General features: G+C 32.4%; 1 protein-coding gene and 1 long non-coding RNA gene across 6 annotated transcripts; one reads left to right on the plus strand and one right to left on the minus strand.

The window, feature by feature from the left end:
* The first annotated feature begins 228 nt into the window (after nt 1–228).
* LOC148208884 (uncharacterized) lies at nt 229–7,230 on the plus strand. The gene is made up of 2 exons (XR_015787144.1): nt 229–1,533; nt 3,019–7,230. It is a non-coding gene; the product is annotated as an uncharacterized LOC148208884 (long non-coding RNA).
* Nucleotides 6,603–13,939, minus strand: LOC111018468 (Nucleic acid-binding, OB-fold-like protein). Of its 5 annotated transcripts, none has more exons than XM_022294569.2 (6): nt 13,719–13,936; nt 13,518–13,593; nt 13,346–13,424; nt 13,133–13,265; nt 12,932–13,043; nt 6,603–7,229 (listed from the first exon to the last, which is right to left on the minus strand). In XM_022294569.2, the coding sequence occupies exon 6, from the start codon at nt 7,210–7,212 to the stop codon at nt 6,799–6,801; it is 414 nt and encodes a 137-aa protein (XP_022150261.1). In that variant the 5' UTR covers nt 7,213–7,229; nt 12,932–13,043; nt 13,133–13,265; nt 13,346–13,424; nt 13,518–13,593; nt 13,719–13,936; the 3' UTR covers nt 6,603–6,798. The 5 variants fall into 5 exon arrangements, with proteins under 5 accessions (XP_022150261.1, XP_022150260.1, XP_022150258.1 ...); XM_022294568.2 differs by having other exon boundaries at nt 13,133–13,255; nt 13,518–13,599; XM_022294566.2 differs by having other exon boundaries at nt 13,518–13,599.
* Nucleotides 13,940–14,369: the final 430 nt, after the last annotated feature.

The raw sequence follows: 14,369 nt of genomic DNA on the forward strand, positions 1-14,369 counted from the left end.
AAAAAAAAAGAGGTTGTTGGAAAGCCCTTAGAAAGAATGGAAAAAAATATTTATATATTTATTGTTATTATTATTTTATATTTCAATTAAATCTCAACCTTTCGTCTTTAATCATTTGAAATCTGATGGTCCAAATTTAAATCCGATTTCAAAATTCTCTTCACTTTTTCCTCTTCTATTTAAACCCATTCTCTCCCAATTTTCTCTCTAATTTCATCCATTGTTTATCTCTCCAAAAACTTCAATATTTCTTTAAATTTGTTGTGAGAGATTTATTTTGAGAGAGATTCTTGAGCTTCCAATTTTATTTCTCTTATCCAAATTGAGAGTTTTTATTTATAAGATTTTTTCTTACAAATCTGTGAGCGTAAATTTGTACATCCACTCTTTTGAGAGAGTTGTAATCTTGTCCTTCAAATTTCATATTCTATTGTAAGGGTTGGCGCTCTTGAGCTCGAAAGAGGGTTGTAACGGTTTGATCTTGAACCGTGGAAAGGATCATGTTTCTTCTTGCTCCCGAAAAAAAGAAGGCTTTATACCGGTTTGACTCCTACCATGGAATGAGTCAAAGTTTCTTAATCAAATACTTAAGAGGCGCTTGGGGAGTGGAGTAGGCGATTTGCCGAACCACTATAAATTTCTGGTGTCATTTTCTCTAACTCTCTTCTATTTAATTTTTGCAATTAATTTTTTTTATTATAAATTGCATGAAATTAATTGTTAGAATTTGTTATTCATGCTTATGGTCAATATTTATAATTGAATTATTTATGTGGTGAAATTAATTAGGGTGTTTGTATTTTTAATTTATTGTTTAATTTTGTATTAAAATCATTTGTTCATGAAAAAGTTTACATGTTTAAATTGGGCTCACCGTGTTAAAAAGTTTATAAAGTTTAATTAAACCCTATTCACCCGCTCTAGGGTTGTCATACCAATCCAACAAGTGGTATCAGAGCGAGGTTTCGCTCTTCTACATAAATTATTTTTCAAAATTTACCTTGATATTAAGTATCTTGTTAATTTTTGAAAAATTATTTGAAAAGCTTAATTGCTAGAGCTATGACAACTTTAGATTTTTTGGAAAGTCATTACATTGATAGACCTCCTTTCTTTGATGGTAGAATGTATGATGTTTGAAGACATAGAATGAAAACCTTTTTGTTATCTATTGATTTTGACATTTTGTATGATTGTGAAAATGATATTTCAAAATCAAAATTGAATGATGAAATGGTTTCTTTTAATGCTCAAGCTATAAATATCATATGTTGTGCTTTAGATAGAAAAATATATGATAAAGTTTCACATTTTATATATGCATATGATATTTGGAATTTTCTTGATAATATGTATAATGTTGAAAATTCTCCTTGTATTACTAACGATTTATTTGATGTGAAAGAGAATTATAATTATTCTCAAAATCAAGAAAAATTCCATGAAGTGGAAAAAGAAAAATGTGATAGATCATCCATGTGTTTAATGGCTCATTCGAACAACGAGAGCGATGTCGAAAGCGATAAGAACGAGGTAAATCACAAACCTCCTACATATGATGAATTATTTGATGCATTTGAGAATATGCAAAATGACCTTGAAAAAGTTAGCTCTAAATATGTTAGACTATTAAAGAAGTACAAAACATTGTCTATTGAAAATAAATCTTTGATAGATGAAAATTATTGTTTGAAAAATAGAGCTACTAATAATGACTTGCATATTGATAATTCTTGTGATGGAAAACATGCCTTGAATGATAAGATTAAATTTCTTGAAAAAGAAAAAAAGGATCTCAAATCTCTAGCATATGCGAATTAATAACTGATTTAAATGATTTGAGAAATAAGAATAAGAAAATGGAATCTTTTTCTTTGGAATTAAAGAATAACATTGCTAGCTTGAAAAGCGAAATTGTTATGTTGGAAACTAGCAATACATCTTTGGAGAAAGAGAAAATTTATTTATTGACAAAATTAAATTTCTTGAGCTTGACGTTTGTGAGAAATTTGATCTTTTGCAAGTGCTTGAGGAAAAAGAATTACTTGCTAGTAAAGAGCTTGAAATTGCAAAAGAGTCTATTGAGAAGTTGACAATAGGTGCTCAGAGGTCAGATAAGATAATTGAAGTGGGCAAACCTTTTGGTGATAAAAGAGATTTAAGTTACATAGATGAATGCTCTACTCCTTCAAATTCTAAAACTATATTTGTTAAAGCATCGCCTATTGTGCCTAAGCTTAATATGTCTAATTTTGTTTCTAAAAATGCTAAATCTAGTTTTGTGTCTATATGTCATCATTGTGATATTGAAGGTCATATTAGACCTAAATGCTTTAAATTGAAATATGCACAAACTACTTCTTCTAGAAGAAATTTTTCTCAAAAAGTAAAGTTTCACAATGCTCCAAAAGAAAATTTTCCAAAGAAAAGTATGGTGCATAAATTTGTTGAAAGAAATAAATTTTTGCATAATGTTAATTGTTCCTCATGTGACAAGTATGAACATAAAGCTTATTCTTGGCATTTGTCTAAATCCAATGCTTTAAATGTCAATGCAAATGCTAAATTTATGCCTAAACATGGAAATGGTAGAAATATGGATTCAAAATTGAATTTTATGCCTAAACATGCTTATGCTAGAACTAATTATATGCATAGTGCTAAACTTGTGTCTAAGCATGTTCATGGTAAATCAAATTATATGCATAATGCCAAATTTGTACTTACTTGTCATTTTTGTGGAGTTAAAGGTCATGTTAGGCCTAATTGTTTTAAATTGAAAAATGCTCCAAGAAAGAATTTCTCCATGAAATGTAGTGTGCAAAATCAAATTGTTAAGAATAAATTCTTGTCTAATGATTGTTGCAAAATTGATTATAAATTCGATATTTGTTTGCCAAAAATGAATACTAAAAATATTGGAACTATTTCGAAATAGGTTCCAAAGTCTATGCTCACTACAATGAAGGACCCAATAAATGGGTACCAAAATCTTTTGGTTGAACTTTCTTTTTGTAGGTATGTTTTCAATAAGCAAATGGTTGCTTTGGACTTCAAATTGAAATTAAATTCTAGATGAGCAACATTATGGCTTGCTTGGAAATACAACCAAGGAAAATGACGTATTCGGTATCTTTATCCTTGTTCTTATTGAGATTATTATGCTTTTTATATAATTTATGGAATTATATATCTTTGATGGGTTAGAGAAGTTGAGATTAGTTTCTTATTGTTTATTTATGAATCAAATGCCTTTGAGTAAATTGAGAATATGTTTGGCACTTATGTCTATTGATTGATTATTTACGGGATTAGTTGAATTATTTCTTGAGTAAATTAGAAATATATTTTTTTGCATTAATCTTTATTGCTTCATTATTTATGGATTAGTGGATTATTTTTGGGGTATTGGGCTAAATAGTCTTTTTCAAAGGCCCATTACGGAATGTGGTCTCTCTCTTCATTTTTATGTTTTGTAAACATTTGCTGACATCAATTTTGTGTGAAAATATGTATTTACCCTATTTATTTTTTCTTCAATTTATTACTTTCTCCTTCATTTCTCTCTCCTTTTTCCTCTCTATATCGTTACAAATTCTCTCTGTCTTGAAAAATTGAACCAACTTTCTCTCTCTTATTTGAGCCCGAAAAAGAGAGTTGTAACGGTTTGATACTGAACTGTGGAAAGGATCAGGTTTTTTCTTGCTCCCGAAAAAAAGAAGGTTTTATACCGGTTTGACTCCTACCTTGAAAAGAGTCAAAGTTTCTTAATCGAATACTCAAGAGGTGCTTGGAGGGTCGAGTAGGCGATTTGCCGAACCACTATAAATTTCCGGTGTCATTTTCTCTAACTCTCTTCTCTTTAATTTTTGCAATTAATTTTCTTTATTATAAATTGCATGAAATTAATTGTTAGAATTTGTTATTCATGCTTATGGTCAATATTTATAATTGAATTATTTGGGTGGTGAAATTAATTAGGGTGTTTGTATTTTTAATTTGTTGTTTAATTTTGTGTTAAAATCATTTGTTCATAAAAAGTTTACTTATTTGTTTAAATTGGGTCGACCGTGTTAAAAAGTTTATAAAGTTTAATTAAACCCTATTCATCCCCTCTAGGTTGTCATACCGATCCAAGACATTCTTTATCTCCCTCTCTACCCCTATTCATTTTAAAAATAAAAACAAAAACAAAAATACTTTTACAAATAGTTCTTGAATTAAATAAAACAATCCAAAATCATTTTTAAAAATTTTTCCTACTCTCTTGCTCTCAATTGAGAGTTTGAGTTTTAGGTAATATATGTTTATGGAAAGGATGTAAAACTTAGAGAATATTTCACCAAATTGGTCTTTGTCTTCCTACATGTATATGATCATCGTGATTAAAAGTTTTTTTTTTGTGTGTTTCTTTAATTTGTTCCTTTCTCTCTCTTTGTTACACCAAAAATTTGCATGCTTGCAGCCTCAACTTTAGTAATTTTAAATAAAATGGAAGATCAATACTCTAATAAAGATACGAAACCCGAATTACGATTAAATCAAAAGTTTGGTCTCTGAATTTTTATGGGTAGTAGTTTTTATAAGTTCTTAATAGATTTCTAAACTTTTCCCCGTATTGAAATATGTTTTTAAAAAATACAAAGACTAAATAGACCTAAAGTTCGTAGATTTATTAGGAACTTTTTGAAGTACAAGGATTAAATAGATATAACTGTCAAAGTTCATCATCACTCTTATAATTTAACCTAATTGAAACATTTGGAGGTGTTTGTTTCTGTTTTTTTTTTCTTTCTTTTTTTAAATACATTGCAAATAAGTGGGTCGAGAACCAAACATAAGAGGAAGATACAAATGTCGTCTAATCACGTGAGCTAAGCGATCAAGATTATGTTTAATACTATGTAGATTTATTACTTATTCTAAGTCACGAGTATGTCTAACTCCCGAGCTACAAAAACACCTACTTTATACAATATATAACATTTTTAAATCACAAACTCACAAACCAAATATAAATTACATAAACCCAATACGATCCAAACACAGTGCTACACAATCTCAGATTTCTTGATATCGTCGAGCTAACAACCGCTCAAACTCGTCGATCAAAACCTTCAAAATTAAGGAATCAATCAAAGCTAGAAAACCAAACACCAAAATGACAAGAGGGTTAAGGTGGCCCTCTCTCAATCTAAAAGCAAATGAACATTTATTCAAAGTAGTTTGACTTTGAGAGAGAGGTTCATGAACTTGAACCCCTTTTGAAGGGCATGCATGATTGGCAAAGAGGGAAAATGAATGGGAAAAATTAGGGTTTTGACATTTTAAAGAAAGGATTGCTTTGTTTTTTTCTAGAGGGAGACTGCCGACATAATTCTTTTCCACCAAACAAAGACCGCCAATTAGTGGTGTTCAAAAAAATCCGATGATCCAAAAAAATTGATCAATCAAATCAAATCTATAGGATTTTGGTTCGGTTGAGTTCAAATAAATGAAAACTTATAAGTTAAAGTTATTTTGAAGGTTCCTAAAATAAATGTGGGTTGAATCGAACAAATTCAAACTTATTATTATTTTAAAATAATTTCTTTTACTTACCCGGCATAAAATTATGTATGGGTGTATTTATTTTAATCTCAACATCTTTTAAAAATAACTTTTTTAGTTTTCTAGGTGTGATTTTTCACTGTATAAATAAACATTTGATTATTTTGAATGAGTTACTTGAATAATCTGAACCAACCAAACTCAAATACTTCGTGGTTGAGTTGGGCTGGATTCATTATTTAATAAGAGTTGTTTATGTTGAATAAGTTTACATCTCAAATAATTGAGTTAGGTCTAAAAAATACGTCAATCCCAACAAAATTTCAAATTTTTTTTTGTTAATTTTTTTTTGTTCCTTCCATTTTCCCTTATTTTACGGGCAAATCATTTGTAGTATTCATGACATAGGATAGTTGATATGTCCTCGTTCTGTCAAAGCACAAGTTGTTTATTTGTTTGTTTTTATTTATTACCATTCTTTTTCCTTGAAGAATGGGAGATTGAATTTGAGATTGGTCGAGAGTGTTTGACGTTTAAATAATTGGGGGGTTAATATAGAATTTTGTGTTACTTGTTTTGGTATATAGTAAAATGGTGTATCTTAGTCATTGAATTATGCTCAAATTGACAAATAATGATTTTAAATACAGATAACAACACTGTAATAATTCTCTCTCTCAAGGCCAGATAACATTTTTCATCTTTTGTTCTGTTTCCTCACTTTTACGAAAAAATGAAAAAAAAACGTATGATCCCCGACACCCATAGATTCAAGAACGATTAAACAATATTTTTATTTATGTTTTAGAACAATTGAAAGTGGGAACGTTTCTAAAATTTCTCAACAATTTTGAGAATGTTTTTTAGATACAAGAATTATAAATAGTTGTCAAATACTTGAATCTCTTAACAAATTGAAAAGGAGAAGCAAAAACCGAAAACATTACTAAACGACCCCTTATGAAATGCTCAGCTCACCATTACAATAAACCTGGCTTTAGGAAGCTTGAATTTGTGTAATCTATGTGCCAAGAAGAAAAAAATCAAAGAAAGAAATGTAACCTATAACTTGATTCATAAGATTATGATTTGTAAAATTCATATGAAAGTAACAAAAAAAAAATTGGATTTCATAAGCCTAAGTTCACATTTCACAATGTGTTTTGCCTTTGGCATTGCATCCAATCGGCAAGAATCTCAAAATCAATGAACTCGATGCCGAAGTAATGGTTCCTAGCAATAGGCATATCAATTGTTTGGTGGAAAGATACGGGAATAGGGAGATAGAACAGATTCCTTCACATACTTCTTCGAGTCGATCGTGTCGGGAACCCAGCGGATCTCGCTCATATTCGGTGTCTCTACAAACACCATGTTGAACTCTCCCACCTTCTCTATCTTCCCTCTCTTCCCTGCCCGCAGCACCAGGTTGTTTCGGCTGTAGGAGAATATCCCATTCGTCAAGCGGATAATATCGCTTGGCTCAACCGCGTCGCACTCATCCCCCCATAGCTGGAAGTGAACAGCAGCCGTTTCGTCAGCCACCAGTGATAGGCATGCCTTGTTTTGGCCTTCTGCTGTTGTCTTCCCTTTGTCCAAAACTATGAACTGTGCATTCACATTGTTCTGGGCTGCTGGCACCAAGTCCTTGAGAGAGATCATTTCTTGAGCTTCTTTAACTGTCATAAACCAGCAAACAATACTCTGTTATTTTCAAACACACCAAAGCCATTACCAAAAGAATGAAGCATCAAATAGTTTCGGCTACAATTATGAATTCTCGTTAAGAAATACGTCTCTAAACATAAAATTCCTATTGAATTGGTGCAACGAATAAATAGGCATAGCGCGTGGGAACATTAGTGACGATATTAAACCCATCTAAAACTGGGTCTATGCATTTTAGCTTCTGTTGCTTCGTTCGGTAATTTCTACAAACATTTAGAGGACACACCAAAGAAAATGAGTAACAATAAAGAAACTCCTTGGGAATTCCAATTTCATGATATAAGATGGAAATCAAATTTGATTAAAGTTTATGATCTAAAGCCCAGAGTTGCCTTGAAACATTAAACCACTGGAAAATACAAACGTATTAAGAAAAGAGAGGAAGACGTGGAAAAAAAAAAGGAATTGGAGATAGCCTAAAAATCGAAATAACGAAGAAATGTTAATTTCCTCGCCGAACAATGACAGTTTTCCCAGTGAAAGAAGACAAGTACAGGTTTTGAGTGTACGAAGGACCCTTTTGTTTTAGACGGTGAATGCAAAAGAACCTTTCAATGAGGGGTGTAATTGGTTCAGGTTGGGTTGGTTTCCATGTATAAGGGTGAAAACCGAATCAGTTCGGTTAAGTGGAGAAGAAAACTGGATCGACCCAAGTAAGGTTGGGTCATTACACCCCTAATTTTACTCCCCCATGGCAGATTCTCCACCCTCAACATTCAAGCAGCTTACAAAGTTCTTGAGCCTTTCCAACAACGTGACATGGAAAATAGCTAGCAAAAATGGATCAAAGAACATGCAAGAAGGGGATAAAAAGATAAAAATTTATCGTAATACATGTGATCAAGCTTTTGGGTTGATTGGTTATTTAGCATGGTATCAAAGCTGGAGGTCATGTGTTCAAACCCTATAAAGTCATTCCCTCTCCGATTAATATTCGACGGTAACCCATGAACTAAAGCTTTTGATTAATGATATATATATCTCTATATATATGTACATATGTATGTACATACATATATGTATGTATGTATGTACATATGTATGTATGTACATATGTATGTATGTATGTACATATGTATGTATGTACTCCTATTTTCTACAGAGTAGTGGGTCCCATGGAAAAAAAAACTACAAGCAGGTGAAGAGCCTTATTTTTATTTTTGGTATTCTACTACTATGGAATTCCTTTTTTTCTTTTTTTTTTCCTTCTTTTTTTTTGACGAGAATAAAAATGTAATTTTTAACATTACATATAAAATTACAACATGTACTAAGTTAGATCAGAATTCAAGCAGAGTTTGATAAATATTTAACAAATTTTTTAATTCTCGTGAAAACCTTAAACTTAGAATAAATTTGGTTTACACAAATCGCAATCATACTACTCTAGAATCAGAACCAAATCCAGGATTAAAATCACACAAAAAAAGTATAAATCTAGATTCATAAGCAAGAACTTCAGCCAACAACTATAATCTCCACGGAAAATAAATTAAACTAAAAAATTTTGAAAAACATGAGATTTAACTCCAAAAGTCATAAACAACTAACCATATGCTATGCTACACAAATCTCCAAAACATGAAGAACTAAACATGAGACTGACTCAATGAGAGAATACTTAAGAAGTAAACATGTGTGCACTAACCTTTCCATAAATTTAAGTCAAAATAGAAGTTCTTGTTTCGTTAGATTAGTTCTTGTTTGACTCCGTTTTAGGGTTGTCATTTTTGTAGGCCTATCTTTTGTTGGTCCGTGCTTTCTAGCTTCTTGATTGGCCCTTTTATATTCTTTCATTTTTTATTTATCGACGAAAAATAGATCCAGAATCATAAACTTGAACTACAACACAAACCGCAATGCAAAATTGAAAATACAACACAAACTAGAAATAAATCCAGAACTGAAGAATCGTAAACACCAATAAGAAAATTTAGTCAAAACCATAAATTAGAACTAAGAGTCACAACAAGAATCGCCAAGTAAAACTAGATGGAGAACTATAATATATAACCACAATGTAAAACAAAATCTGCAAGTAAAACCATAATCATTTGTTGAATCACCACTAAACAAATTTTTGGGTTGAATAGTGATTTTGATTTAACATCTAAGAAGCACGGACATAGACACGGATACAACGTTGACACGCCAATTTCTAAAAATATAGGACAGACATTTTGGGGACATATTATTTTATTTATTATTATTTTTAGATAATATATGCATATGTGAATTGATATAGTAATACTAATACTTCTAAATAAATTAACCACACAAATTGAACAAAACAAATCAAAATATGCTTAACAATACTAAATCAGTTATCCAACCCAAAACTTTTAGTTTATAACTAAGTACTAACCATTAAATTTATGGGGTATTTGGCTGGAAGTGAATCATAGATTGTTTAGGGGTGGAAAAGTCTGTGGACTATGTTTGGGATATCGTTAGATTTAATACTTCGTTTTGGGGTTCAATTTCTAAACCCTTTTGTAATTATCCATTAGGCTTTATTCTTTTGGGTTGGAGTCCTTTTCTTTAGGGGGCGTCCTCTTTCAGGGCTGTCTTTTTGTATGTCCTTTATGTAGGCCCTTTTTGTAGATCTTGTATCTTTTTCCATTATTCTCAATGAAAGTGTTGTTTCTTATTAAAAAAAATAAGTACCGACCATTATTTAAATTTAAAATTAAAAAAAAAACCTAAACCTAGCTGGCGGCGGTGGGTGTTGTTCGTTGGTGATGGAAGAAGGCGGGGGGAGTAAGTGGAAAGTTTTTAAAGTTTTTCTAGTTTTCTTTTTTTTTTTTTAATTTTTTTTATCTTAAAAAATTTTGTCATGTTGTGTCCCCGCGTGTCTAGGACGTGTCCAAAAAAAGACATGCAAATTTGCATGTCCGACATGGACACTCCTAAAATGGAGTGTCCGTGCTTTATAGTTTAACATGGTATCAGAGCAAGAAGCATGTGTTTGAAGCACTGTAGTGTCATTTCCTCCCCAACTATATTGATAATCACTCGTTGAGTCTAATATAAATTTTCAAACTCACAAGTGAGGGTGAATGTTAGATTATTGATAAACGATTAGATTTATTATAGCCCATTCGTTTAAGTTTTTGAATTTCGTGGTTATCTAACAGCATCACTGAGAAAGTTGAGTTAAAACCACAAACTAGAGCTATAAGTTTAGTGGCAAGCAGGTGTCTTTGCCAGGGGTTTGTGGCTTAAAAGAAACAACATGATTTTTAGAGGGGTAGAGAGATCGAGGGAGGAGGTGTTCAATTTTTCCCTTTGGGCCTTGGTGTTTAACGTGTTTTGTAATTATTCCTTAGACTTGATTTTACTTGATTGGAGCCCATTCTCTAGTTTGGTTCCTATTGTTGGGCTAGTTTTTTTATTTACCTCTTTCTTATTCTTTCATTTTTCTCAATGAAAGCTCAACTTTTCATACATTTAAAAATAAAAAATAAAAAAAAATAATCGTAAGTGAGCTATAATCACAAAGTTTATCTAGATCCAAAACTATATACCTACAACTACAATGCAAAGTAACGACCCCAATGACAAACCCGAATTAGATCCAAAACCATACAACCACTCTTACCAACAGGAACTGGAGTAAAAATCCTAGAACTATAAGTTACAACCAAAATCACCAAGTAGGATTAGATCCAAAAGCATAAACTAGAACTACAACATAGGACCGCAATGCTTGTCAAAAAAAAAAAATAAATAAATAAAAAACCAACCATAGGACCGCAATGTAAAATTGAAACTACAAGACAAGACCCAATCACAAACCTACAATCATATACTTCACTAGATGATGGACAGCCTTTCATGAACTCGTTTATTTGGTGAAAGTTTTCATACTCTATTACACAAGTTAGCAAGCTCAACCTATAACTTATACAATTCAACAATCTCAACATTGTACTTTATCAAGCGAACGTCAAAAAGTATTCATGCACTCTTAAAATGGAAAGATAGATGATGATTCTTTGGGAATTTCATATTTCTTTTGATCCATATCTCATTTCTTCAATGTACACGACCTCTTTCCAAGTACTAAAATCAAAATATCTTTGTATGTGATTAGAAGATCAAAATCTACACTCTCATTTTTCAACAACACGACCACATAGACAAAATCTACTGATTCACAATTATTTAGGACATAGCAATGACCTATTTGTAAGCTGACTTGTAATAACTCTTTCATTTGTAATAAAGATCCAAATGGGAAAAAAGAATGTGAGTGATTTTATTGGTTGTTTCTGGCTAGGAAAACATACCACTAATTTTGTGTAATTATACAAAAGGTTTTTAATATCCCATCTCATGTTTTTTCGAAACTGCCATTCCCTCCAGAATATGTCATTTTGAAGTTAATCGGTGACCTTTTGCTCAAGGGTCACTTTCTCTGAACTCATATATCCAAGAGCAATGATAAAAAGGATAGAGAGTAAAAAGGGTAAAGCAATTTCAAGGTCTTCACTCTTTTTTTTTAACAAGAAACAAACTTTTCATTGATAATATGAAAAGGAAGAAAAAAGTTCAAGGATACAAGCTCCCAAAGGAAGCGAAAAAACAAAAACAAAAAAAAAACAAACAGCACATAGAAAACAAAAACCCATAAAAATATGAGAACTGAAGCCCAAGAACAGATGTTGAACACTGATTACAAGAAAGCTCGCCAAAACAAAGGATAGACTGCTGAGGAGGAAACCAAAACCATCACTTAACACAAACTAATCGCCAAAAGAGAAGAAACCAACCAAAAACCTGATGCCCATAATTAAAGCCTACCTAATCAGTGATTGGACTAAACTGCCCCAAAAAAATCTACAGGTGGGGCACTAAATCATTCCAATAGCTTTCTTCGTCCAAAAAGGAAACAAATGAAGGAAAAAGAGTTTGATACTCCACACATGCCTAAATGGCATTGGTAATAATATAACCCAATCACAATCAAACTGAAAATTTCTTGTTCTTAGCAGTATCATTCAATCCTTACAATCATGTTTTTCCATTAAAATGACGATTGTGACATACTATGCCACATCTCGGCAAGTAGGCACGTGCAGAAAGTGGAAAACATTCAAATGCCAATATGAAAGACACGATAAAGGGAGTGTGTTTGGCGTATGATCTAATTTAAATTATTTGAACTTGTGTAAATTTTTCTCTTAGCAATGATTAAACTTAACTTCTAATATATGACCCGTGACTAATCCACCGAAGTTCTAAACAGGCAATCACCAATTTGACTAAATATAGCTATCAGATGACCTATCTAGCCAAATTGGAGAGAAAGAGAGGACATGGATGATACAAAGACAGAATAACTTGTCCAGAATTTAGAGAGACAATAAACTCTCTGTTGTAGTCCCTTCTAACAAGCACAATGTGAATTCGAGATCTAGCATGGATTTTCTATAGTTATCTAGTCTATTCATTTTTCCATGCTCACCATTTACAAGTCTTGAAAGCAGCAGGCGTTGATAATGGACTTCAACCAGTTTTTTAGCTACAAAGTGATATATGATGATTTGATCTAAAATTCAAGTGGAGTTATTCAAGCATTATCCAGGCGGTCCCAAAAGTACATTCACATCAGATTCGGGAAAAATATGTATGTCCAAAAGAGACTTACCCAGCCGAGGTCAGAAACCAATTAGCTCCATTGAAGAAAAACTCATGAAAAATTCTCTTTACTGACTTTAGATCCTCGCCCCATTGAATCAGGCAACAAAACAAGCAAAAATCTACAATCAAACCAGTGGAAGAAAGACGAAGTACTATAAAAGATTCCCATGTGATTAACTACCAGAAAAAAGATAGAGAGAAATGTTACCATAAAATAATAGGAAGGTTGCTCAAATGAAGCTCAAGAAACACACCCAGAAGACAAAATGGACAAAGATTTTGAAACGGAAGGCAGAGAGGCTCCCGATCGCTCGAATGCTCACTCTCGCAGCTAAAAGTAACTAAACCCATATAAGAAAAAACAAATAGTTAACCAATTTCATATATCCTAAAAGAATCCAAAAAGCGAAGAAAGGCTCACTTGGAATGATAATAGCAAGGCAGATATGGGAGCACAGAAACAGAGCAATTTTCAGATGGGAAGCTCCAGCTGACCAGACCTATGCAATTCAATGGATAAATTCAGAGCAGACATCAAGCAAGATGAACCAAACTCCCAAACAGCAGACCTTCCAAGAGCTCGAGGCAATTACCTGATTCGCACTCGATCGAATGAGGAAAGAGACAGAAGTTGGAGTCCTCCGCCCCCGAATTGCTGGAAAATCAACACTGATGCTGTGAAAGAAGAGCAAACAGATCAGTAAAATCACTCGAATTAATGGCGATTTTCAAAGTTCTTCTTTCAATTAACATGAACAGAAGCACTTCGGCTGATCAAGAAAGAAGATACTGACCTAACTGAGATTTATTGGATGGTGGAAGAGAAGAATGGCGTTGCAATTACCCACGCCCGTAGGGAGAAGAACAACGCAGCTCACATCTTGGCGAAAATTTCTATGGACATCGTCGGAGGCCAAAGGAGGTGTCCGCCGGACGGATAAGTTCCCAAATTCGCTCTGTTGGAATAGAAACTGATTTCTGTCTTGTTTTTGGGAAATTGGATGGAACTGGCGTTTTCCCTCCTTTGTAATTTTTAATTAAAAGAATCTTTATTTATTTGTTAATTCATTTTAAATTTGGATTTGCCCAACTGTTTCGAAATTTATTTACTTAGTTCCGATGGATTTAATCTGATTTATTTATTATTATTATTATTTAGATAACATTTTATTTCAACTTTCTCTCGGTCGCTCAACTTTTTCTCTGTCGCTCAACTTTTTCGCTCCCTCTTTATCTCCTTCTCTATCCTCATTCTCATGGTTAGGCCGAACTTTCTCCTTCTTTGAACTTCCTTATTCGACAAACGACCTTCCTTGTCGATTTTGATGCACTCGTCGTGACGATTGCTGAAGATCACCAAAATCATGGGGCTGTTCGTTAAAAAAAAAAGAAAAAAAAAGAGAGGAGTAGAGAAGAAGAGAACGAGAAACACAATAAAATTGTAG

Source organism: Momordica charantia (assembly GCF_013281855.1).
Source record: "Momordica charantia cultivar OHB3-1 chromosome 9 unlocalized genomic scaffold, Mcharantia_2.0 BLBB01000009.1, whole genome shotgun sequence".
NCBI lineage: Eukaryota > Viridiplantae > Streptophyta > Magnoliopsida > Cucurbitales > Cucurbitaceae > Momordica > Momordica charantia.

Bases quoted from the DNA above. Each gene is read 5' to 3' on its own strand.
- LOC111018468 (XM_088117272.1), bottom strand. From the start codon at position 7,212: ATGATCTCTCTCAAGGACTTGGTGCCAGCAGCCCAGAACAATGTGAAT.